Here is a 26,941-nt window from a genome sequence, read left to right as displayed (position 1 = left end):
GCTAAAAGAAGCAAAACTTGACTCTATGCCTCATGGAAACTGACACAAAGAAAAGAAACTGATGAATTGCACAGGCCTTGTTATAGAAATAGATCTATAAAAAGATCTGTCCACAGGAAATATACACCTTCTCCTGGTTCTGAACTTCAATGGGGATTTGTCACCTAGGTCTCCGTCTATAGGAATACCTTCACATACCTATCTATTCATGCACATATTCTGAAAACAGGTACATACAAAATTACAATGAAGAAAAAAATTCTATTGAACACTTAAAAATAGAAACAGGCCGGGCACGGTGGCTCATGCTGTAATCCCAACACTTTGAGAGGCCGAGGCGGGTGGATCACCTGAGGTCAGGAGTGCGAGACCAGCTTGGCCAACATGGTGAAACTCCGTCACTACTAAAAATACAAAAAAAAAAAATTAGCCGGTATGGTGGCACACGCCTGTAATCCCAGCTACTCGGGAGGCTGAAGCAGGAGAATCGCTTGAACTCAGGAGGCAGAGGTTGCGGTGAACCAAGATCACATTGCACTCCAGCCTGGGAGACAAGAGCAAAACTGTGTCTTAAAAAAAAAAAAGAAACAATTAGAATGGATAGCTACACATTAAAATATAAAAAGGAAATAGAAAAATAGAATTAATTATGTGTAAGCAAACCCAGATTTGGCTGCTGTCTGGTCAAAAGCCGAACACTGGAAGTGAGAGTTGATGGGAGGAAAAGCAGGTTTATTCAAAGAGCTAGAAAACATGAAGATGGTGATCCAGCATCCTAAAGTGCCATCTTAACTCGGTACACATTGTAGGCTCTTTTTACGTTAAGGGCAGGGAGAAAAGAAGGGGGTTGAAATCAAGAAGTGTCTGATGACCACAGATATCTGGGCATGAGCAAGGGTCTGAGGAGGTTGCAAACTTCTTTGTCCTGGTCAGGTCACAACGCTCCTATAAATCTTTAAAAAAACATAGTCTTTAAAAAAACATAGAAGTTGTTTACATACTTCTTTAATCCCAGAGTTAGTTTTAAAAACTACATGAGGCCGGGTGCAGTGGCTCACACCTGTAATCCTAGCACTTTGGGAGGCCGAGGTGGGCAGATTGCCTGAGGTCAGGAGTTCGAGACCAGCCTGGCCAACATGGTGAAGTCCCGTCTCTACTAAAAATACAAAAATTAGCTGGGTGTAGTGGCAGGTGCCTGTAATCCCAGCTATTTGGGAGGCTGAGGCAGGAGAGTTGCTTGAATCCGGGAGGCGGAGGTTGCAGTGAGCTGAGATCATGCCACTGCACTCCAACCTGGGTGACAAAGCGAGACTCCTTCTAAAAAAAAAACTACATGATTGCTGTTTTTTCAGATTATATCAGTGCTCCAAAGTGATCCCAGCCTGCATTCAAGAATGGGTAAAGGCCCCATGATTAAAACTAAAAAATGTAGTTATGTTCGTCCTTCTGCTGTTTCAGCTACATGTGCAATTCACTCCAAAAGTGTCTAGAAAAGTATTAGCTAGAGGAGTATTTTGAAGACATCTAGTTAATGAAGGAACCTTCAGTATAAGGAAAGAGACAAGACAAGATAAAGTGGATGCTACTGTGTAAAATGGAAATGTTGAGATAAAGTATTTTGAGTTGTCACTGACCAGCAGGTAATAATTGCTTTTATAGGTGCCAAAATTCCATACTGTTTATAGTAAATAGCAAAAAACATGAAAGCCTTCTTTGAGGCCAAAGTAATGCATATAAGCATTCAGTTTAGGCATCAGTATAAGATGCCCATTTGGAGTCTGTTTCAACATTCAGTAAGAATAACAGCAAAGTGAAATCAACTGTGATGATGGGTATCCAATAGAAAATACAGAGAAAGGAACAGACCTAATCTGGTGTGATGCCAAGCAAAGGTATACTGCACCTGGAGTCTACTCTTTGAACACATCATCAGCCAGATTATTAAATCAGAGGTTTGTGATATTGATCATAAGGAGAATTTATTGGTAGTATAGGATGCTCTCAGCTGAGTGCTCTTTGGGGAACAGAAGTAGTGATTCTATCTTGGAAGAGTAGAGATGAAGGTCATGGCACAGTGGGACAATGTGTGAAGTTAGTGGAAAAATCTTCACAATTATTTGTACAGAAATCTCTTCTGTACAAAAATATATTTTAAAAGTATCTGGAGTTTCTGTTGTTATTATGCTTACACGTCATTATTTGAACAATCTGATAAAGTATTTTTTAGGCACACTAACATTATTTTCAAAATTAAAATCAGGTCAAGACTTTTTTTTTTTTTTTTTTTTTTGAGACAGAGTCTCGCTCTGTCACCCAGGCTGGAGTGCAGTGGTGCTATCTCGGCTCACTGCAAGCTCCGCCTCCTGGGTTCATGCCATTCTCCTGCCTCAGCCTCCCAAGTAGCTGGGACTACAGGCGCCCGCCACCACGCCCGGCTAATTTTTTGTATTTTTATTAGAGACAGGGTTTCACCGTGTTAGCCAGGATGGTCTTGATCTCCTGACCTCGTGATCCGCCCACCTCGGCCTCCCAAAGTGCTGGGATTACAGGCGTGAGCCACCACTCCCGGCCAAGACTTTTTTACTATATTTCCTTTTATGCAAACATTTAAATAAAGTTTCTAATGTTTCCCTTTTTTCACAGATGCTGACTATATATATTATAAACTTTTAGAATAGAATAAAATCCTAGAATTACTCAGATATATTTGTAAGTTTCATGCAAACATTTATAAATTTATGTCAGATAGCAGAAGAGGATTGTGAAAATATTTTAACTTTCACCAAAAGTTAAAGCTAGCACATGGTCTTGGGGAAAAATTCTTTAGATCCACTTTGATATGTGTCTTTTTATAATTTGAATAAATTACCCTATGGGGAATGAAAACCTCTATTCTGGGTTTTAATTTTGTGTTTGGGATATTAACATTAACCTCTGCATTATTTTATTTCATTGTGTTGTGTTTTTTCCTGTTTTAAGATTACGGGCAGGGACGACCTGTCAAAGCGCGGAGTGGACCAAACCTGCACTCGAGTAATTAGCAAAGCAACTCTGGCCCTACCCACGGTTTCCATCTCATCTAGTGCTGAAGTCTGAGGGCTCTGCAGCATCAGACCCACCAGACCCACCTCCAAGAGAACTTTCTGAATTTGCAGCTAATCTCGGGGAAGAGAAAGATAGGTTTAATTTATTTGAAGTTTTCATGGTGTTAATATTTTTGTTTACCTCGCTAGCTTCAGAATTTTGCCAACCTCTGAATTTGCACATTTTGTATAATTTTTTTTCTTTGAGCAGTGTTGATCAAGCCAAGTTGAATATTTGCCATGAAATTCCAGTGAATGTGTAGCTCAAATGCAAACCCTAAGTTTGCTGTCAGTTATTGTATGGTCAGTACCCCAGTCCTAGTACACGTATTTTAAAGGTTAAAGTGAATGTTTTTGTAACATTTAAGCAGATTTCAGATGTAAATAAAAGATTGTAAAATATACGGTTTTTACCAAATTTAAAAGATCCTTTTTAGTTAATACTATGACAGTACTAAAATATATGAATAACATTTCAGATGCCATTATATTAAAATATTTGTGTATGTGTACAAAAGTGTTGATAAATACTAATCTTTAAAGTTTGTGGGGTTCCTTTATTTGTAATATATGTGCTCTTAAAAGCAATGGGATGTGAAATTATGAAAGTATTTTATTGTTCATAGAAATAAAAAATACAGTTACTTTGCATTTGGTTTCCTCTTGAAGAGTGGGTGAGTTACTGAGAAAAAATGGTTCATTGAATATCTACTGAATGCAAATCTATACTCAATACTTAGGATGCCTTGCCAAGAAGCCAAGAAAGGACACAAATCTCAGCTAAGAAGTTCCTCCAAAGATGAACTGGGTAGATCAGAGGTTTCCAAACGTAGGAGAGACTTAGAATGACTTGGGGAAAATATAATGAATCCGAATCTTAAGGTTTGTGGAGGTTCTCAGAGAGATCACAAATGTTCCATTCCTCTGCTGTAACCTTGTGGTAGGATTGCACTTTCCTGCCTCTTTTGAAGGCAAGCATGACCATGTGACTTGCTATAACCATTGAAATGTAGGCAGAAGTATCATGTGTTACTTTCAGGCAGAGGCTTCAAAGCCAGTAAGTAGTTCTTCCCAGCCCCTTCCCCTGATGTACTTACCTTTGATGTACCTGAAGCCTTGATTTACTTAACTTTGACATACTGTGTCAGCCTCAGTACCCAAGAAACCACAATGAGCAAGACACACACACACACACTCCTGCTAACGCTATTGGTCATATAGTCTTGAGTGAGAAATACCATTTTGCTGTGTTATGATTCAGCCGTGTCATGAGCTTATCAGAGCTATGACTGATAGGTGCTGACCTAGGTTTGGGAACCACTGACATTTTCCACCCTTTGGCCCACTTCCCTCCCCTAGCGAATACTGGCTGCCATGGACCTGAACTGAGCTGCTTCTAGGTGCAGAAGGCAAGCTAGAGAATCTAATTTCGTACTCACCTTCAGCAGCCATTCCAAAGCCCCAGACTCAAAGAAGGAGACTTCAGCTGAGCTCATCTTTCTGCTATGCAAGTCCATTGGCCATGTCAGTACATGATGGTGAGGAGGGAGGTGAGGGGTTGGAATACATAATTAAATTTTGGAATACACAGAAGGGATAGAAAGATATTTTGGGTGAGAACTCTGATCCCTCAAGACACTTTTTTTTTTTTGAGACAGAGTCTCGCTCTGTTGCCCAGGCTGGAGTGCAGTGCGTGATCTCGGCTCCCTGCAGCCTCTGCCTCCCGGGTTCAAGTGATTCTCCTGTCTCAGCCTCCCGAGTATCTGGGATTACAGGCACGCACCACCATGCCCAGCTAATTTTTATATTTTTAGTAAAGACAGGGTTTTACCATGTTAGCCAGGATGGTCTCGATCTCATGACCTCAGGTGATCCACCCACCTCGGCCTCCCAATGTGCTGGGATTACAGGCGTGAGCCACCGCGCCTGGCCTCAAGACACATTTAACTATTCTTTTCTCAAATAGAGCTCACTTCTTTATTTAGAAAAGATTGCCCTGTGATGAGCTCTGGCCCAAAGCATTATTCCCAGTTTCATTCTGGCTCCAGTTATCTTGGTTCCTGACTGTCTGGGTCAGCATCTCAGGTCTTCTCTTTTAATTTCCCCATGTGTAGCTTTAGGCCACCTTAGACATTACTATTCCAGGCACCCAGGAAGACGCTGCCTCCGATATCATCTCCCACCTAACTCCCACCTGTAGGCTCAAGTCCTCTTGCCCATGCCAATCCACCCATCTCCCATGCCCTCAGGACATGGTTGGCAATGGGTTGCCTCCAAATCTGAAAATAAATATTCCAAAAAAATCTCTAAGGAAGTAATTGAAAATAATAGATCTTTCTGCCTGTGTTAGGTGCCAAATATTCTATTTTTGCATCACAAACCACAATATCTTTGATCACGACACTGTTTTGCCCCTGACACTGTTCATAGAAAAAGAAGTTTAAATACAACTGCTCTGAAGAGAATCACCTAAGACCACTCTGCCTTAACAGCATTGAAAGTCACCCTGCACAATCCCAACACCTTTTATTTCTTCCTTTCTCTAGACCAGACGCATCAGACTGGCTGCTCAGAGATGGAATCCAGCATACATATTTTATCTGCCAAACACATAGTCTTTATTTTATTTCAATTAGGTGTCAACAGTTAAATATTAGGAGACTTTGTACAGATTTCCAGCTTTCTGGTATCTGTTGAATGCTCAGGCCATTTAGCAGCATTGGAATCACACTCCCCCATCACAATAAGTGAAAAGTGAGACACTGTTGCCCCATTTACATGTGGTTTCCAGCTTGCAGCAATATGCACCAAGCCCTAATCAACTTCTACCAGGTAGCCCCTCTATTTATATTTCCTGCCTAGATCCCATAGGCATGTGTAGACCCCAGTTCAAACAAACTGTTATTATCTATCTCACTGTAGTAATCACTTATGGACAGAAGACCACTTGCTTCAGAATCAGACAAAACACTTGTTAAAATGCATACTTCTCTGTGCCATAAAAACTTCTGAAATAGAACCTTCTGAAGTGCAGTCCAGTACCCAGGCCCACATGATTCTTAGACATACTGGGTATAAAAACTCCACTGGGTCCTCCGCTAATTAGCTACCCCTAAGAAAATGACTGTACGGATGATAAGGCCTTGTAAAACAGTGACCTGATTTTCAATTGCCAAGAAACCAAATTCTTATTTTACATTCTTTTTCATCTTTGTATAAAGTTAAATTAATACTCCTCAAAATAAGCTCAATAAAAAATGGTAGTAACTCTTCCAGTTCTACAGATGGAAAGGATGAAAATAAGACAAATGGCATTTTCCTCTATAATTTACCCTGGAAAGGATTCAACACAGAATACGTGGATCTAATACTTGGGACGTCAGCCCTGGCTCTGTCCCCTCATTCATTCATCATCCCACTCAGTAGCTACTTCTTTTTTCATTCTCATTTCAAAGTGCAAAATGCCCAGACTATAAAAAATTAACACAATCCCCTATTTTTGGTGACAATTACCTTACAAATGAGTGTCCATTATCCAAACCTCACATAGTACATCTCTATTCCTGTGTTAACACTCACTTAGAAACCAATACAAATGGTCCAATCACCATGTTTCCTTCCTGATGACAGCTTTCTGTGGGATGTAGTCACAGGGAGATGGAGAGAACATTGCTGAGAAGGCTTGGCTTTTAGAACCCTGAATGTTGGTCTCTCTGCAGAAGAGGTCCAACCATGTTTGCAGGTGGATGATTTATCATCTTATATTAGTCAAACCCCAGAAAGCCAAAAACATATATATATTATAGGATTTCAGTACTCCCATGAGCAATTAGGAAATAAGAAATATTTGAGAACAAATGTGACAAAATGATACTAAATCAAAGTTATTATTTGCTCATATTACAAGTAGCCCCCATATCCTCCACCCCTACACTTATAGCAGTGAAAAACTATATACCATACATTAAATGTTATATGTTAATATATTTTGTTGAGAAAATGACGAAGTGCAGGCATGACTGGCCTTCAAGATTCTCTGCAGGTAGCCCCTTGCCTTCCTCCTAATTTCATATCCCGTCTGCTTGCCTATGCGTAACCTTCACTAGAGCTGCAATGTTCTGCTCATTTGAAAAAAAAAAAAAACAAAAAACAGTCCGGGTGTGGTGGCTCACGCCCGTAATCCCAGCACTTTGGGAGGCAGAGGCAAGCAGATCACGAGATCAGGAGATCGAGACCATCCTGGCTAACAAGGTGAAACCCCGTCTCTACTAAAATTACAAAAAATTAGCCAGGCATGGTGGCGGGCGCTTGTAGTCCCAGCTACTTGGGAGGCTGAGGCAGGAGAATGGCGTGAACCCGGGAGGCAGAGCTTGCAGTGAGCCGAGATGGCAGCACTGCACTCCAGCCTGGGCAACAGAGCGGGACTCTGTCTCCAAAAAAAAAAAAAAAGTACCTGTCCCTTTCTCCCTTTTCTCCAACCACGCAAATCTAACCCATACACATCAGGACCCAGCTTAATTCATATGTATAGTAGCAAAATCATACCTAGATCCTCCCTCAGGACTGAGGTCCCCGTTTCCCCAGCTACTTGGACTCCCAGTGGCTCTCAACTGAGTCCCTCTTGCTCCAGGTCACATCGCCAGCCCAGCAGAAGCTCACTTCAATGACTGGTTGAGGATGAGAAGCACAAAGGCACACATTGCCCCTACTCTAAAGGTCATTCTGGTTCCCCAGCTCCTACTAAAAGGCCTCTTGCAACTGCTTCACAGTTCAACTCCTCCCTCTAAGCAAATTCCCAAGGAGCATCGGGAATTGCTTTGTAAATGTCTTGCATGTAAATCTTCACCTCAGAGTCTGTCTTTTGGGGAGTGGGCTAAGTCAGTAGGTTTTCCTGAGGCTTTGCTTGTGTTCCTAGCATGTCTGGATTTTCCATCCTCTGCCCATGACTGGCAGGTGTTGCCTGCATCACCCATCTCCCTCTTCTCCTCAGTTATGCCATCGGTTATCATGTCATTGTGTTTTCTTCCAATCTTGTCATGGCGTCCCTGAAGGCAGACTGTGTCTTAATCTTTGTAATCTTGGCGGTTCAACCCATTGACCTGCCCTTTAGAGTTTTGGAGTCAAATTCTCAAAGTTGTATTGGATGGAGTCATTCCAGAGAAAATGCTAGGGCAGGGAATGGGGAGCGGAGGAAAATGGACCGGGGGCCCAGACTTCACTGTAGGAATGAGTGTCCTTGAACCTCTTTCATAAGGGAGTATTTTGAAAGTATCAGAGTTTACTGGATTTTGGCTTCTTTTCAGTTCTCAGCCTGAGCAGGGTTTTGCCACTGAAGTATTTGATACCAGATATGTTTATCTGCAGGAGCAAACTTAGGCAAAATTGTTAACATGATCTTTTTATTTGGAAGTTTCCCAAGTCCTCTTTGCTCCAAGCTCCATTAGATTCTTGTCCTCTCCTGTCACCTGCTGCCTACTGTTACCTTGTCACAGTCCTTTCTGAGCCTACGCCCAGGCCCACCTTGGTTAAACAAACCCCCTCCCCTTCTCACTCCATGCCTTTTTTGTTTCCAAAGGGACTCCGATTCAAATGTCAACTCCAATCAAAAGGAACTTGTTTCCTCGAATACTGGGTTGAGAAGGAAAATGTGAGGCCACCTCCGCTCCTGGGAGTTTTGAGCATCTTATGAGGTACTGGGCACTGGCTTTAGGAATGGCAGCCCATTTCCTGTGTCTTTGCCATTCCTGTGAACCCCACTCAAGACTAACACTAATTCAGCTCAAACTAGAATGCAAATGGCTGATTACAGGGAAAAGAGCTATGGTTTCCTGAGAGAAATTAATACCTTCAAAGGACAATCTTTAACCAAAGAGAATGAATTTCTGATTTTGGGGATATTAAGTTTTCAGATATTCTACCACTGAACTTCTTTTCCACCCATACCCCCTCTTCACCATCTCACTGCATGAGCAATCATCTCCTGTATCTAGGCCTAAAGCCAGCCCTAAACATATTCATTTAAATCTAGGTGGCATAGTAAGTTATGAAGAACCATACCTGATAATGTATGGTCAAATCAGTATATCCTTGGGTCAATCACTTAAACTCTTTAAACCTCACCTCTAAGAGGGGAGTATAATAGCTACTGAACGAGTTGTTAGAAAAAAAGGCAGGAGGACATGTGGGTACTTTGTAGAGTGGTATATATACATATGTCATATGATAGTCCTGAATTGACGAGTTCCAATCAGCCATCCAAGCTACTCATTCTATCTTCTTACATCATTACAAAGCAACTGACATCAATGAGACCTGATGCTCAGACAATATTCAAAGTCTGAGAGCTACTGAGAGAGCTGCATGTAATACTAATAAAAGAAGTTTTAAAATGTAAGAAAGTTTATGTAGGATAACGATTTTTTTAAGCAGATAGAGAGAAGTGTAAGGAATGACAAGAGCTGGCATCTGAGAACCAGTCCTCTGCACATCCACTCAGCCATGTCCTGAGCCTTCACTAGAAGATCCAGGGACTACTTAAAGAACACAGCCCCATCCTGACCAGGAGGTCATCTGCCTGAGATAGAGCATGACCAAAATTAATCAGGGTTTAAAAGGCCAATCTGGGAGGGGCTTCAAGATAACTAGAAGCATCTGGTACTCACCTCCTCCACAAAGAAGAATCAAAATAGTGAGTAGATAATCACACTTTGAATACACAATTTAAGATAGAACAGCAGAATTCAGCAGAGAAGTTACAGCAAACATGGAAGGCAAAGGAGAAGGAAGTGAGGCAGCCTACTCTGCCAGACCATCTGGAAGCCTGGAGAAGATCCCTAATGTGAGCAAACGGTAAGTGAGAGACCCCCAGTGATCCACATTCCCACCACAGACTTCTGCAATCCTAGCCACAGGAGACCTGCTTGACACTCATGGGCCCTCAGGCTAACATAGGAGGTACCTGGAGATTGCTTGATAGCATTGATCCAGAGAGGGAGCTCACACTGGGTCCCACACACCCCTAGTTCTAAGCAGCTAGAGCATATCACCTTTCTGGAAACCCAGCCCTCACCAGAAGGCATTCTGCTTTGCATCCCAACAGACCCTATATCTCTAGACCCCTTTGGCCCCATTGACATCTCCCACCTGCTACTACTGCTACAACTGACTGCAAACTGGTAAGAGCCACTGGAAGCAAGCACCACCCCTGCAATTCCCCACCCAGCAGAGGAACTACCATGCATTTCCATGCACCTTGAGGTCAGGCTTTCCTGCCCACAGTCACTACTGCTCCCAGCTGCCACCACCAGGGCCAAACTTCTGCCTAGACATCCAGGCATTTCCACACATCCTCTGAAATCTAGGCAGAAGTTCCCAAACCTCAGTTCTTGACTTTGGTGCACTGGCAGGCTTAACACCACATGGAAGCTGTCAAGCAAGGCTTGAGGCTTGCACCCTCTAAAGCCATGGCCTGAGCTGTAACTTGACTCCTTTTAGTCATGCCTGGAACAGCTGGGATGCACAGCACCAAGTCTCGACTGCACACAACACATGGACTCTGGGCCTGGCCCACAAAACCATTTTTTTCCTCCTAGGCCTCCAGGCCTGTGATAGGAGGGGCTACCATGAAGACCTCTGACATGCCCTGGAGACATTTTCCCCATTGTCTTGGTGACAATGTTCGGCTCCTCATTACTTATGCAAATTTCTGCAACTGGCTCAAATTTCTCCTCAGAAAATGGGATTTTCTTTTCTATTACATTGTCAAGCTGCAAATTTTCCAAACTTCTATGCTCTTTTAAAACCGAATGCCTTTAACAACACCCAAGTCACCTCTTGAATGCTTTGCAGCTTAGAAAATTCTTCTGCCAGATATCCTAAAACATCCTTCTCAAGTTCAAAGTTCCACAAATCTTTAGGGTAAGAGCAAAATGCCACCAGTCTCTTTGCCAAAACATAACAAGAGTCACCTTTGCTCCAGTTCCCAACAAGTTTTTCATCTCCATCTGAGAATACCTCAGCCTGGACCTTATTGTTCATATCACTATCAGCATTTTTGTCAAAGCCATTCAACAAGTCTCTAGGAAGTTCCAAACTTTCCCACAATTTCCTGTCTTCTTCTGAGTCCTCCAAACTATTCCAGCCTCTGACTGTTACCCAGTTCCAAAGTTACTTCCACATGTTCAAGTATCTTTTCAGCAGTGCCCCACTCTACTGGTACCAATTTACTGTATTAGTCCATTTTCATGCTGCTGATAAAGACATACCTGAGACTGGGCAATTTACAAAAGAAAGAGGTTTATTGGACTCACAGTTTGACGTGGCTGGGAAGGCCTCACAATCATGGCAGAAGCTGAAAGGCACATCTCACATGGCGGCAGACAAGAGAAGACAGAGCACGTGTAGGGAAACTCCCGTTTTTAAAACCATCAGAACTCGTGAGACTCATTCACTACCACAAGAACAGCACAGGAAAGACTCACCCCCATAATTCAAACACCTCTCACTGGATTCCTCCCAGGACATGTGAGATTTGTGGAAGTTACAATTCAAGATGAGATTTGGTGGGGACATAACCAAACCATATCAGCATGTAACAAAATATCACTTGCACCCCATAAATATATATAAATATTATGTATCAATTTTAAAAATTTAAAAAGAGTTGATTAACCTATGGGCAAACAAGAGGATCTGCTATGAATATGGGGCAGATAAACATGTTTGGGCTCAGAATGTGGGTGATTATAATGTTCCAGGTAAATTGTGGAGATGAGGAATGTCAGCCAAAAAAAAAAATCTCATAAAAGTTCTAAACTCCCTTGTCTTCCCCTTACCCCTTGTTATTCTTGTAATAGGCTGCATGTGGTGGGGGATGGGATATATGAGAAGATTAATTTGATGGAGAGATCATAAGTCACAAGACTCAAGAGAGCCACTACAGTGAGCACACAGGATTGATCTTAGAGCAATAAGTAGTGAGAGAGAGATCAAAACTTTCCCATATGGCTCAATCACCATTATTTCACCAAATAATTTACACTGTTACCTTCCCCAAGTATTTTGGAGAAGGTAATCGTGCTTGAGCCTGAGTAATTAAGCAAGCTTTACAAAGAATAGCTTTAAATGACAATAACATGAAGGATTCTCCAGAGGAATCTGCTTGCAGTTTTCTTTTTCTTTTTTTCTTTTTTTTTTTTTTTGAGACAGAGTCTCACTCCAGGCTGGAGTGCAATGGCACAATTTTGGCTCACTGCAACCTCCACTTCCCGGGTTCAAGCAATTCTCCTGCCTCAGCCTTCTGAGTAGCTGGGACTACAGGTGCATACCACCACGCCCAGCTAATTTTTGTATTTTTAGTAAATATGGGGTTTCATTCACCATCTTAGCCAGACTGGTCTCAAACTCCTGACTTCAGGTGATCCACCCACCTTGGCCTCCCAAAGTACTGGAATTACAGGCATGAGCCACCACGCCTGGCCAATATTAATATACTAACTATAACAACATTGTTTCTTGGAGAGAGAGAGAGAGAGAGAGATTTTTTTTTTTTTTTTTTAAGATGGAGTCTTGCTCTGTCACCCAGGCTGGAGTGCAGTGGCACGATCTCAACTCACTGCAAGCTCCACCTCCTGGGTTCATGCCATTCTCCTGCCTCAGCCTCCAGAGTAGCCAGGACTACAGGCACCCACCACCACACCCGGCCAATTTCTTTTTGTATTTTTAGTAGAGACAGGGTTTCACCACATTAGCCAGGATGGCTACAATCTCCTGACCTCGTGTTCTGCCCACCTCGGCCTCCCAAAGTGCTGGGATCACAGGTGTGAGCCACCACGCCTGGCTTCTTGGATATATTTCTAATTCATAAAGGGTATTTTTTAGGCTGACAACTTTTCTTTTTTGTTTTTTGTTTTGTTTTGTTTTGTTTTGTTTCTTTGTTTTGTTTTGTTTTGTTTTGTTTTGTTTCTTTGTTTTGTTTTTGTTTTTGAGACGGAGTCTCTCTCTCCCACTCAGGCTGGAGTGCAGTGGCACAATCTCGGTTCACTGCACCTCCACCTCCCAGTTTCAAGTGATTCTTCTGCCTCAGCCTCCCGAGTAGCTGGGACTACAGATGCGTGCCACCATGCCCAGCTAATTTTTTGTAATTTTAGTAGAGACAGGGTTTTACAGTGTTAGCTAGGATGGTCTCAATCTCCTGACCTTGTGATCCGCCCACCTTGGCCTCCCAAAGTGCTGGGATTACAAGGTGTGAGCCACTGCACCCTGCCAACTTTTCTTGTATGTCATCAAAAGTAGTGCAACTATAACTACTAAACCTATGGTGGGTAAGGTGTTGTTGTTGTTGTTGGTGGTGGTGGTGGTGGTGGTGGTGTTGCTGTTGTTGTTGTTGTTGTTATAAATAAGACAGTGGTACTTGTAGGATTTTTTATTGAACAGTGTGGCCCATGGACTGAGAAAGTAAGTTTGTTTAATAACACTTGCATGGAGATTAGTGAGTTCCCTTGGATTTTAAGGAACCTGTCTTCTGCAATGTGACTTTTCCCTTTAGAAGAGTGATTTTTTAAAGAAATAAGAATAACAAAGTTGTATAATAATTTAAATCCAAAAAATGATAAATTTTTAATTTTTAACAAGAGTAATATGAACTGAAATTTTAGCCCAAAAGGCTCCGGGTGGCTCTATGGAAACATTTCCAAGGAGCAACCCCCAAGCCCAGGGAATAGGGCTTTCACTCCCTCCCTTCAAAAACACTCCTTTAAAATCCTCCAGTCAAACAGGCCCATCACGTTCTACTGAGTGGTTTCAAATTTGCGTGTCTTTCTTCTTCTGAATAGTTGAGCAAAAAGACATCAACTCCCTTAGGTTTATTGAACTGACTCTTCCTGAGTTAAAGAATTTATGGAGTATATGACCCCTTACTTTGCTGTTAACATTTAGAAGAGCTGAAAATAGAAAGTCCTCACCAGAAAGAAACACTTTTCGTTAGGACTTCAAGCCCAAGAGTTGCAGATAATGATGAAAAACAATCATTACTCTTTTCCTCAAGGGATCTAGGTTCACATGTTATGTTATTTATAGAGACTACTGGGAAAAGTTGAGAATGAAAAAATAACAGCTCTTTCCAAACCAGTGTTCACTGGCTTTTATAGCATAACTTGGGCATATAACTGTGCTAACAGAGTCTAATTCTTTTGCCCATTTTCCTTTCCTATCTCACTATTGCCCCTGCTTGGAATGAGTCAGAATCCCAAGAGGGGATGGATAGGTACCACGCCCCCATAATGGGGATTTCCTAACATCATACATTTGGCAAGAACGAAAGGGATGTTTTAAAAAATTCATGAAACACAAATGAATTCTAGCCCAGCAAAGTCAGCCAACAATTCCCTGACTCCGGGGCAAGTCACTGGCCCTGGAGGATCTGAAGTTTCCCATTTACAGAAGCTCCCACATGTTGAGACATCTGTTTCTGGTGGGTAACATGGCAACATTATTTTATACCTTATTTGGCCTTATTCATATGCACAGCATTAAAAGTTAGATTTTCAAATCAAATTGTCAATAAAATAACAACAGGATGCCTTAAATTTGAATAATAGGTTTCAACATGGCTTTGAGTTACCACTGATTTTTCCACTCTCCTCAAGTGCAGCTTTCCTACTCTATTCAACATAAACTGATAATGACTTTGGTAAAAATGCAGGGCCCATGGAGGACTGTGTAGCTGAGAGGTGAAGCCAGATGGACTTCCTGGGTGGAGTGGGGACTTGGAAAACTTTTCTGTCTAGCTAAAGGATTGTAAACACCAATCAGTGCTCTGTGTCTAGCTAAAGGTTTGTAAACACACCAATCAGCACTCTGTAAAAATGCACCAATCAGCGCTCTGTGTCTAGCTAAAGGTTTGTAAATGCACCAGTCAGCACTCTGTAAAAACGGACCAATCAGCACTCTGTAAAATGGACTAATCAGCAGGACGTGGCAGGGCCAAATAAGGGAATAAAAGCTGGCCACCCCAGCCAGCAGCAGCAACCTGCTTGGGTCCCCTTCCACGCTGTGGAAGCTTTGTTCTTTCACTCTTCACAATAAATCTTGCTGCATCTCACTCTTTGGGTCCACACTACCTTTATGAGCTGTAACACTCACTGCGACAGTCTGTAGCTTCACTCCTGAAGTCAGCGAGACCACGAACCCACCAGAAGAAAGAAACTCTGGACACATCTGAACATCTGAAGGAACAAACTCTGGACACACCATCTTTAAGAACTGCAACACTCACCGCGAGGTTCCGCGGCTTCATTCTTGAAGTCAGCAAGACCAAGAACCCACCAGAAGGAACTGATTCTGGACACATAGCTACAATTCAGTTGCATCTTCTGGAGGCCACAGAAATAATTCATGGCTGGAATCATAGATAATCATCCCACCCTTTCATCCTAGAAATGGCCTTGAGTGCAGTGCTCATGTTGTGTGAGAACCTTACATTATCTTCTAAGTAGTTTCATCTTTTGAATGGAATTCACAACTTCTTGGGTTTCCTGTTCACCATATCAGATGATATTCCCTCTGAGGTCTAAATGTTAGCATATTATCTTTTCTAAAATTAGCAAATAGTATTTTCCTTATCAGAATAACCCACTGATATTTTCTATACTAGGATACCTTGACATTTGAATACACAATTAATATCAGATCTGAAAGAGTTCCTGCTGCCAAGGGTAGGCGACCAACACCTTCTCCTGGTCTCACACAGCTAAGATGTTATATGGCACAAGGGTAATGAAAAGAGTAATCCATGAAGGAGACAGAAAAGAAATAATTGAATCCAAGCAAGTAACTCGTGAGAGGCAAAGATTGTGTCTTGTTTGTGTCTGTCAGAGGCCTAGCAAAGTTCCTAGCACAGAGAAGATTTCAATCAACACTTTCCAAACACATAGGTGAATGAATGAATAAATGAATCAAAAAGAAATCAAGGTTAGAATTCCTTGAGCAATTTCATACTGACTAGTGACTCTTTTTGGTTTCCCTACTCATACTGTTGAAGGTGGAACGTTCTAAATTAGAATGACATAGCAGTGTGGAGCACCACTCTGGCTGTGGAGCAGGGTTGCACAGATAGAGGACTCCAGCTCCGTTGCTAATTGCCTGTGTGGCCCTAAGTGAGTCTCCTCAGTGAGCTTCAGTTTCATTATCATAAAATGGTAATAATAAATACACAAATTTTGAAATTGGCCCAATTTTTCCATAGAACTAATGGGTTTTTTCAGTAAATATAAAAATTGACCCTCTTGGTCTTAAAGCTGAAAGTTACATCTGTCTTCTCTGAGTTCCCTTCTCAGAAAACAGACTCGCAGGTCTCCCAGATAGTATCAAGGAACTGAAACTTACCAGAACTGAAACATGCAGACAGTGAGATGCCAGACCCCTCATCCGTCATAATTCCCTAACTGACCACCTGCTTCCTACTGACCAATCCTCTTCCTTACCCCTCCCTAATTCCTGTTTTCCCACACATAGTTATATTCCTTCCCCACTATGTAAACACCTAATTTAAGTCGGTTGGGGAGACCAATCTGAAACCTACCCCCCATCTCCCAGCTGATGTCAACTGCATTAAAAAGCCTTTCTTCCCTGGCAATACTCATTGGCTCAGGGATTGGCTTTCTGTATAGTGCGCAACAGGACCTAGGTTGAACCCCTGGTATTTAGCAACAGTTTCACCAGGTTGTTAAGAGGATTAAATGAAATAAAAAACGTAAAGTCCTTAGCATAAAGGCAGACAACAGTAAGCACTCAATATTTTTGATATCACTCATAATTGAGATATAATTATGAAGATGGTACCAAACAGAGCCCAGGTGAGAAACTCAGGGTTATGACTTTAAATTGTTTTTCTAATTATGTTTATTAAAAGAATTATACAGGCCGGGCGCAGTGGCTCACGCCTGTAATCCCAGCACTTTGGGAGGCCGAAGTGGGCAGATCATGAGGTCACATCAAGACCATCCTGGCTAATATGGTGAAACCCTGTCTCTGCTAAAAATACAAAAAATTAGCCAGGCATTGTGGCACACACCTGTAGTCCCAGCTACTCGGGAGGCTGAGGCAGGATAATTGCTTGAACCTGGGAGGCGGAGGTCGCAGTGAGCCAAGATCACGCTACTGCACTCCAGCCTGGGCAACAGAGCAAGACTCTGTCTCAATAATAATAATAATAATAATAATAATACAAATAAATGAATAATAATGAATGCATAAACTAGGAAATGGGTAACTCATGTTGTCTCCTTACACGGCCTCTAATGAACAACCTACTGCCAGCTGGTAAACCTGGGGTAGTTTTCTTATCTGCAAGATTTCTCAGGGCGGAAATACATCTACTCAGAGACTAGCAGAGTGCACACTGCATTGTGGGCACTCGGGAAGTGTTCAAAGCACAGAAATATTACTCATTATCTGTAAACGTCCCTAAGGAAAGATGCTAGCTACTGTTTTTGCCTTGGATAAGCCCTCTGAGATTGTCCATAAAAGATTAAAGTAGAATTTCTGACAAAGAAAATGAACACAAAAAAGACATTGCTCTGTGGTAGGCAGAACTATGTAAACCCAGCCACAAAGGCCAAGGAAGTTAAGAGGCCAAAGAAAGAGGCTGACAAATCCAGTTTCTCAGAAAGAAACATTTAATAGTAATTTACAAATAAAAGCCATAGTTTCCGGTGGTGGTGAGGCAAGATGGTGGGTCCTGGCACCATTATCCCCCAGACCCAGGGCTTCTATATGATAGGGTAGGAATGTGTAGGACAATTGAAGTCAACCCCTCAAAGAAAGGCACAAATGTCATGTGACTCTCACTAAGGGCAGGATTTATGATCAAAGTTGTTTTGACCTAAGGACAGATTTACTCTAAGCATATGCTCTTCTACAAGGAACAGTAGATAAAATAGAAATCTTAGAGGCATTCCAGAACTGGGGTTAATCAGAAGTCAACATGGCGACTAGCATCAAAGATGGAGTTGCTTTAGTCTCCACGGGCATGCTTTCTCGGGTCCAGCTGGATGAGAGAGTCATTTGTGTAAAGACGTTTCCTTTTTTTAGTCGATGTCAAAAATAATTTAAGATTTGACTTCTCTGCTAGGAGGTCAACTTGATCTTTCTTAGTGACAAAAAAATTGGAAAGATGTAAGGTTTTATGGTATTTTAAAATTCCTAGAAGATATGTAAAAACAGGAAAATGTATAATCCTGACCTGCCACTTGCGTTAAAAGTTGAGATTGAATCCTTTGAGCTGGAGAGTAAATTTAAAAATAAATAAATGAAATAATGTTGATACTGGAGACCGATTGAGTTGATTAATGTTCTCAGCAATCATTCACTGTAATTAACACCCCCAAAACAGCTCAAAGATGGAATTTATAGCTTTTCAGAGCAATGCTGTGAAATAACTAAGTAGAAATATATATATGTATACATGTATTACTCTGAAAGAAATATAAGACAAAATTCAAATGGAGACGATGAGGACATGGGGGAGCAAGTAGAAAGGAAACCTAAAGTAAACTATTCATTTAGTCCAGGTGTGGAGGCTCATGCCTGTAATCCCAGCACTTTGGGAGGCCAAGGTGGGCAGATCACTTGAAGTCAGGAGTTCGAGACCAGCCTGGCCAATATGATGAAACCCTGTCTCTACTAAATTAGCCAGGCATGGTGGCTCATGCATGTAGTCCCAGTTACTTGGAAGCCTGAGGCAGGAGAATGGCTTGACCCGGAAGGCGGAGGTTGCAGTGAGCCCAGATCACGCCATTGCATTGCACTCCAGCCTGGGCGACAGAGTGAGACTCCGTCTCAAAAAAAAAAAAAAAAAAAAAAAAAACAAAAAACTATTCATTTACTAGTTTATTCCAAAGACCAACACATGCACATCCACACGCAGGGATAGTATGACAATTTTGACTAGACTGCAAGAATTTATGCACATCACAATGAGTGTAAAATAGAAGAAATGAATAGAAAAATGACAGACTGCTCCAACCTAGTTACATTGTACTTGTTGGATTTTAGATTTAAAAAATTGGAGTAAATAAATTGATGCCATGTAGTGTTACACATACTTAATCTATGCAGAAGAATGGCGGAACTTCCAGCCAAAAAGCTTTTTACCACACTCCAGGATAACTTGGGAATCATCTCTGAGGACTCCATAAGCTGCATGGAATCTATTACACTTTAGCAGAAGGTTGGTCTAGATTGTGCCTTCTGGTGGTACTTTAGGAAATTTTGAGGGATTGGGGGAAAGAAGAATGGAGAGAGAGAGGAAAGGTAAAAAAGAGAAGGGCAGAGTAGAGGGTAGAAGTAAGGGATGGATTCCTTGAGTGCCCACCATTTACACCATGCCAAGCAATTTTACCTAAATGGTCTCATTAATCCCCTCAACTCCACTGTGAATAGGTATTCTTAGCCTCATTTCATGGCTCAGGAAATGGAGGTCCAGGGAAGTGAAGAAATTGGTTCAATATCACACTATAATAAGTGACAGAACAAGATTATTCTCAGTTCTCTCTGCCTGCCCACTGCTGTTCTGCAACTTACCAGATGCCTGCACTTGGCTGACCCTAAACCAGATTCCTCAACAGGTCAACAGCAACCCACCTGCACTGGCCATTTCGCCATCACCCACCATGTCATCAGGTACCCTTCCTGAGGGCATTCCCAATCCTGCGAAGGACATCCCTGATTCCACATGAGGTTAAGGAGATGCTGTTGCCTACCCGTTTCACTCTAAGCAAATTCACATAATGATGTTTTTCACCCTAAATGCCAAAACTCAAAGTTTTTTACAACGAAAAATCTCTTCTGAGTAAACTTGAAGTCTACTCTGGAAGGTAAATTTGTCACTGGAGGGCTGATAATGAACTTAAAGTTACTATACTGGACATAGATGTTTTAAAAGATATTTCATTCAAGCCAAGTCTGCTAAAGCCTATCGAAAAACATTTTGACTTATTTTATTTGAAAAGAAAATTTGTGTTCCCTTTCAATGGTATGCCTTTCTATAAACTGAATTGTTCACATTTTCCTCTATTCCAAGAACTGCATACAGTAAACCTTGAGAAAAAATATTTTTCTCCAACTTCCTTTTTCTTAGAAATCTATTGACCATTTTGATTTTCATTCTCAATGCATAGCTACTTACATTTTGTTTTCCAATTCTCTTCTGGGATGTGTTCACATTCATTTTGGTAGCCATTTTAGTTTGTCTCCTGTTGATCTTTGAGTTTATGTTTATTTCCATCAGACATACTGCATTCTTACTTACTTCTGAAATTGGCATTTATGCCAGAGATGGCTAGCTGCCTTCCCAATATGTGTTTTGCTCTTCTTTTCTAGTAACGCAACCATGATTTTATGCAAGGGATGAAACCGCTAAGATAAAAGACTGTATTTCTCATCCAACCTTGCTCTGTCTATGTGATTAAAGTCTGATCAATGACATATAAGTGGAAGTGTCAGGTGACACTTCTAGAAATGCTCCTTGACAGAGCGACAGACAGCTGGCCCGGGCCCTTTTTGTTCTTCCTCACTTCATTCCTCCTGCTAGGCGTGTGAGCCTGAGCCCTGCTAGCCATGTTGGACCAGAGGAAAGATTGTCAGTCACACACTACAAGTGGCAGAACAGACAGGATACCAGGTCCAAGATAACAGTGGAGTGCCATGCCAGTCTTACACTGCCTATTTCTGGAGAGAAAAAAGGGAACTTAAGAACTCATCTCGTTTAAGCCTGTGTTGCTTCTAATGTTGTTACTAGTATCTTTACACAACTGTTAATACATGCAATCTTCCTGGACTCCCCTGAGGATATGGAGTTCCCTTCTAGAAACTACAGATAGATGAAAGATACTTAATTTTCATCTAATCCTTTGGGATATGACCAAGTGAAATGTTCTAAGGTATGAAAAGTCTGATTAAAGATGAATTTAACTTTGAATCAAACTTCTATAATACCACTGTACTACAGAAATTGGCAAATAAAATTTCAATACAGCAACTTAAACACCATATTTTTTAAAATATTCATTGTCTCAAGGGCTGATGATGATCTATATACTGAAAAATATTAAATACCGGGTCATGGCTATGGACCTTGGGTTGCAAGAACTGGCTTAGGAAAAACAAACTATTGGTTTACCTAACAAAAAAGTGCAACAATAGACCCACTTTCCAACATGGCTGGATCTTCAGGAATCTGTCTCTCTTCAGCTCTCAGCTGTGATTTTCTTTTTATTGGTTTTATTCTGAGGCAGGCTCTTTCTATATGACTGCAAAGTCAACCACTAACTGGTCCAAGACTATAGTTTACCAGCTTAAAAAAACAGTGGAAAGGCCAGGCGTGGTGGCTCATGCCTATAATCCCAGCAATTTTGTAGGCTGAGGCGAGCGGATCACCTGAGGTCAGCAGTTTGAGACCAGCCTGGCCAACATGGTGAAACCCCGTCCCTACTAAAAATACAAAAATTAGCCAGGTATGTTGGCAAATGCCTGTAATCCCAGCTACTCAGGAGGCTAAGGCAAGAGAATTCCTTGAACCCAGGAGGCAGAGGTTGCAGTGGGCCAAGATCACACCACTGTACTCCAGCCTGGGGGACAAGAGCAAGACTTCGTCTCAAAAGAAAAAAAAAAAAAAAAAAACAGTGGAAAGAAGGCACTTTTTCCCAGGTGTGATATATTAGATTATCATTCAGCAAGTATTCATTATCTCCCCCTCAAATTTCATGAGTGCCTTTGATGTTAATATTGATCACACGATTTGCTTTGGCCAATGGAATATTAGTCGATGTGACATGAGTTTGGCTGAAATAGGCTTGCACAGTGGGACATGGTCTTTTACACTTTGCTTTCATCATTAGAGGACTATGCTTTGAGTTGAGTAGCTACTGGCCCAGGGAGGATGAAGCACATGTGGAGCAAAATTGGAGCCAAGCCCAGCCCATCTTACCATGTGTAAAAAATAAATAAATAGTTTTCAACTGAGATTTGGAACGGTTTCTCACACAGCTTATGTGAGGCAACAGCTGATTGATGCAGGTGAAATTCCAACAAAATTGTTTAATCTCATTAGCTCAGGTCAGTAGTTCTTAAGGATGATCATTGGCATTGCCTGGGAACTTGTTAAAAGTGATCAGGTCTCACCCCAGACCTACAGAACTATACACTCTGAAGTAAGGGACCAACGATTTTTCTTTTAACAAGTGCTCCAAGTGATTCTGATTTCCTATCAAGTTTGACACCCACTGACTTAGGTTATATGCCCATCCTTAAACCAATCTCAGTGCCTAAGGATTCAGGCCTGGAGCTGTAGGATGGCTCAGTGGCACCAGAATTACTTGAACTAGGGAACAGAGTCTAAGAGTGGACATTTCTGACAAGTCCATAGGTGATGCTGATGCTCCTGGTCTAGGGACCACCCATTTGAGAACCTCTGTTGTAGGCTATGTGTGTGGCAGTAATAATTCCCTATTTGAAAATCAGCATATGTTAATAAAAGTAGAAAGAAACAAAAGAAGAAGGATGCTGGCCAGGGAACAAATGTCAATCACGACTCCATTCTCATTAAAAGAAAAACATTCTGACAACCACAAATATTCTCCAACAATTCTGTAGGGACAGGGGAATCTGGAGTGAAAAGAGAAATCTCATCTGTCATTCAGTTTGTGAAACTGATTGAGACATGAACTGATTTTTTCTGTCTCTTCAATTTTGCCGAAATTCAAAACAGAGCTCAGGAATCAAATAAAAGACGGCAGTTTTTGCTAGAGAGAGCCATGTATCATTTTCCAATGTGATATGAATTGTCACGTAAATCTTTCTTAGTACAATTCACTGAAGATAAATATAGTGCTTAAGGAGATAATGTCTATATATCAAACAATTGAGTCATTTTGATCCATACTAGTGAAATCAAGACAGCAGCCTATAGTTTTGAATGATCCAAGATAAAAAATAGAATCACAGCCCCTGACTATTGCTGTTATTTTTAATCTGTTCTTAGAATCTAGAAATCAAAGAATTTTAGAACTCAAAGGACCTTAGAAATCATCTAGCCCACGTATTGCAAATCACCAGACAATGGACCACATTTCACTTCAAAAGGTGTTTTATTTGCCCTGTACAGGAGTGTTTTTATGTTAATTAACATTTTTGCTGTATTTTAAATTTTTCAACTTTTTTAATGAGTTTGAAGATCTGGTGCAACACATTATAGACAAAAGGCTATATTCCACATGAAAAAATGCTCATCATCACTGGCCATCAGAGAAATGCAAATCAAAACCACAATGAGATACCATCTCACACCAGGTAGAATGGCCATCATTAAAAAGTTAGGAAACAACAGCTGCTGGAGAGGATGTGGAGAAATAGGAACACTTTTACACTGTTGGTGGGACTGTAAACTAGTTCAACCATTGTGGAAGTCAGTGTGGAGATTCCTCAGGGATCTAGAACTAGAAATACCATTTGACCCAGCCATCCCATTACTGGGTATATACCCAAAGGATTATAAATCATGCTGCTATAAAGACACATGCACACGTATGTTTATTGCGGCACTATTCACAATAGCAAAGACTTGGAACCAACCCAAATGTCCAACAATGATAGACTGGATTAAGAAAATATGGCACATATACACCATGGAATACTATGCAGCCATAAAAAATGATGAGTTCATGTCCTTTGTAGGGACATGGATGAAACTGGAAACCATCATTCTCAGCAAACTATTGCAAGGACAAAAAACTAAACACTGCATGTTCTCACTCATAGGTGGGAATTGAACAATGAGAACACATGGACACAGGAAGGAGAACATCACACTCCGGGGACTGTTGTGGGGTGGGGGGAACAGGGAGGGACAGCATTAGGAGATATACTTAATGCTAAATGACGAGTTAATGGGTGCAGCACACCAACATGGCACACGTATACATATGTAACAAACCTGCATGTTGTGCACATGTACCCTAAAACTTAAAGTATAATAGTAATAAAATTTAAAAAAAAAGTCTATATTCCCTCACAGCATGTTAAGTGGGAGGTGAATGCTACCACCCTCCTCCTTTTTTTTTTTTAGACTGATTCTAGCTCTGTCACCAGGGTGGTGCGATCTAGGCTCACTGCAACCTCTGCTTCACGGGTTCAAGTGATTCTCCTGCCTCAGCCTTCCAAGTAGCTGGGACTACAGGTGCACGCCACCAAGCCCAGATAATTTTTATATTTTTAGTAGAGACAGGGTTTCACCATATTGGCCAGAATGGTCTCAATCTCTTGACCTTGTGATCTGCCCTTCTCAGCCTCCCAAAGTGCTGGGATTACAGGCATGAGCCATTTGAAGGAGCTCTTACTCCTACTCTTCAGTTTGATGAGGACACTGCAGCATTGTGATTTTACAACCAGATCTCTTCACTTGTCTCCAGGGCCTGCTGTGGTCCCATAGGCATTTAGGTTGGCTGCCTCTCATCTAGACCAACTCCCCTGTTCCCTGTTTGACCACTGAGAACACTGAGGTCGATGGTGATGACCAACTTTAATGCACATCATCTCTCAGGGGCAGACCAAGTCTGCATTGCCAGTTTTTCCCATTTTTAGAATATAGTTTCCGTAACAAATTTTTTACCATAAATAAGAGAATTGCAAAGTTTACCTTTTAAATTCTAGCTGGGCACGGTGGCTCACACTTGTAATCCCACCACTTTGGAGGCCGAGGTGGGGGGATCACCTGAGGCCAGGAGTTCAAGACCAGCCTGGCCAACATGGTGAAACCCCATTTCTACTAAAAATACAAAAATTAGCCAGGCATGGTGGCACACACCTGTAGTCCCAGCTACATGGGAGGCTGAGACACAGCTGCTTGAACCCAGGAGGCAGAGGTTGAGATGAGCTGAGATCACACCACTGCACTCCAGCCTAGGTGACAGAGCAAGACTCTGCTCCAAAAAAACAAAAAAAAAAGAATCTGCTCATTCGGCCATGCTCAGTGGCTCACACCTATAATCCTAGCACTTTGGGAGGCCAAGATGGAAGGATTGCTTGAACCCAGGAGTTTGAGACTAGCCTGGGCAACATAGTGAGATCTTGTCTCTACTAAAAATTTTAAAAATTAGCCAAGTATGGTGGCGCATGCCTGTAGTCCTAGCTACTTGGGAGGCTGAGGTGGGAGAATTGCTTGAGCCGGGGAGCTCAAGGTTGTAGTGAGCTATGATTGTACCACTGCACTCCAGCCTGGGCAACAGAGCATGACCATGTCTCAAAAGAAAGTAAGTAAATAAATAAAGAAATCCTGCTCAGTCATACTGAGGTAGGTGATAAAATCAGTATATAGCTTATTTCAGAAATCCAAAGAAGAACAAATCCATGAACAATGTAAGAATGATAGACCACAAGTTTAATGTGAAGTGAATCTTATTTGGATTAGGTACCTTAGATAGTTTTAATTCCTTTGGCTAGAAAGTGATGGTTTTTTTCTGTTTAAAAATGATTTATTATACCTTATACCTATCAGGATGGCTACTATCAAAAAACACACACAAAAAAACAAGTGTTTGAGAGGATGTAGAAAAATTGTGATCTTTGTGCACTATTAGTGAAAATGTAAAATGGTGCAGCCACTGTTACCAAGACACCAGGGTCTAGGTCCTGCTGCTGACTGCACAGAAAGCCAATCACTGAGACAATGAGTGTTTCCAAGAAAAAAGGTGTTAATCAGGTGATGCTGCCAAGGAGATCAGCCTCAAATCCATCTCCCTAATCAACTGAAATTAGGGGGTTTATATAGTATGGAAGAAATGTAAACACATGTGGGAAAACAGGAATTAGGGAGGGGTAAGGAAGAGAAGTTGGTCAACAGGAAGCAAGTGATGGGTTAGGCAATCATGATGGGTGAGGAGTCCAGTGTCTCATTATCCAGATGCAGTGATCTGGTAAATTTCAGTTCCTTGGTACTATCTGGTACTAACCTTTTTTTTTTGTTTTTTTTTGTTTGTTTGTTTTGAGGCAGAGTCTTGCACTGTCGCCCAGGCTGGAGTGCAGTGGCACATTATCTTGGCTCACTGCAAGCTCTGCCTCCTGAGTTCACGCCATTCTCCTGTCTCAGCCTCCTGAGTAGCTGGGATTACAGGCGCCTGCCGCCACGCCCAGCTAATTTTTTGTATTTTTAGTAGACACGGGGTTTTACCATGTTAGCCAGAATGGTCTCGATCTCCTGACCTCATGATCTGCTCATCTTGGCCTCCCAAAGTGCTGGGATTACAGTTGTGAGCCACCGCACCCGGCCGACGGTTGGTTTCTTAAGAAAGGTACTCAGGTAAGACAAATGTAACTTTTTCAAGTTTTAAAACTGAGAGAGTCAATTTCTATGTTATTCAAAGAAACCAAAAACATTAGTTCTATAGGACAATTGGGTTGGTTTCACCATTATAAAAAACAGTATGGCAGCTTCTCAACAAAAAATAAAAATAACATTACCATACAATCCAGCAATTCTACTTCTGGGTATATATCCAAAAGAATTGAAAGCAGGATCTCAGAGACATTATTTGTACTGTCATTTTCATAGCAACACCATTCCCAATAGCCGAGATAGAAACAACCTAAATTTGCCTGTCCATTAACAGATGAACAGAATTCTACAATGTGGTGTGTGTGTGTGTGTGTGTGTGTGAGTGTGTGTGTATGGAATATTATTCAGCCTCCAAAAGGAAGGAAATTTTGACATATGCCACAACCTAAATAAACCTTAAGTGCATTATGTTAAGTGAAATAAGTCAGACACAAAAAGATAAATACTGTATGGTTCCATTCCTATGAGTTAT

The 26,941-nt window shown here is 41.5% G+C and overlaps 1 protein-coding gene across 14 annotated transcripts in view; it reads left to right on the top strand.

The window, feature by feature from the left end:
• The window catches only part of DOCK10 (dedicator of cytokinesis 10), a 277,997-nt gene extending 274,263 nt beyond the window's left edge, over positions 1-3,734 (top strand). For all 14 annotated transcript variants that reach the window (XM_055290801.2, XM_063645746.1, XM_063645741.1 and 11 more), the window contains one exon: positions 2,980-3,734. In XM_055290801.2, coding sequence (XP_055146776.1) covers positions 2,980-3,096 — 117 coding nt within the window. In that variant the 3' untranslated portion in view covers positions 3,097-3,734. The remainder of the gene's footprint in view (positions 1-2,979) is intronic.
• The last annotated feature ends 23,207 nt before the right edge of the window (positions 3,735-26,941 follow it).

This window comes from Symphalangus syndactylus, chromosome 8 (assembly GCF_028878055.3).
Source record: "Symphalangus syndactylus isolate Jambi chromosome 8, NHGRI_mSymSyn1-v2.1_pri, whole genome shotgun sequence".
NCBI lineage: Eukaryota > Metazoa > Chordata > Mammalia > Primates > Hylobatidae > Symphalangus > Symphalangus syndactylus.
The sequence above is the reverse complement of the archived record's forward strand: the minus strand, read 5'-3'. Positions and strand labels throughout refer to the sequence as shown.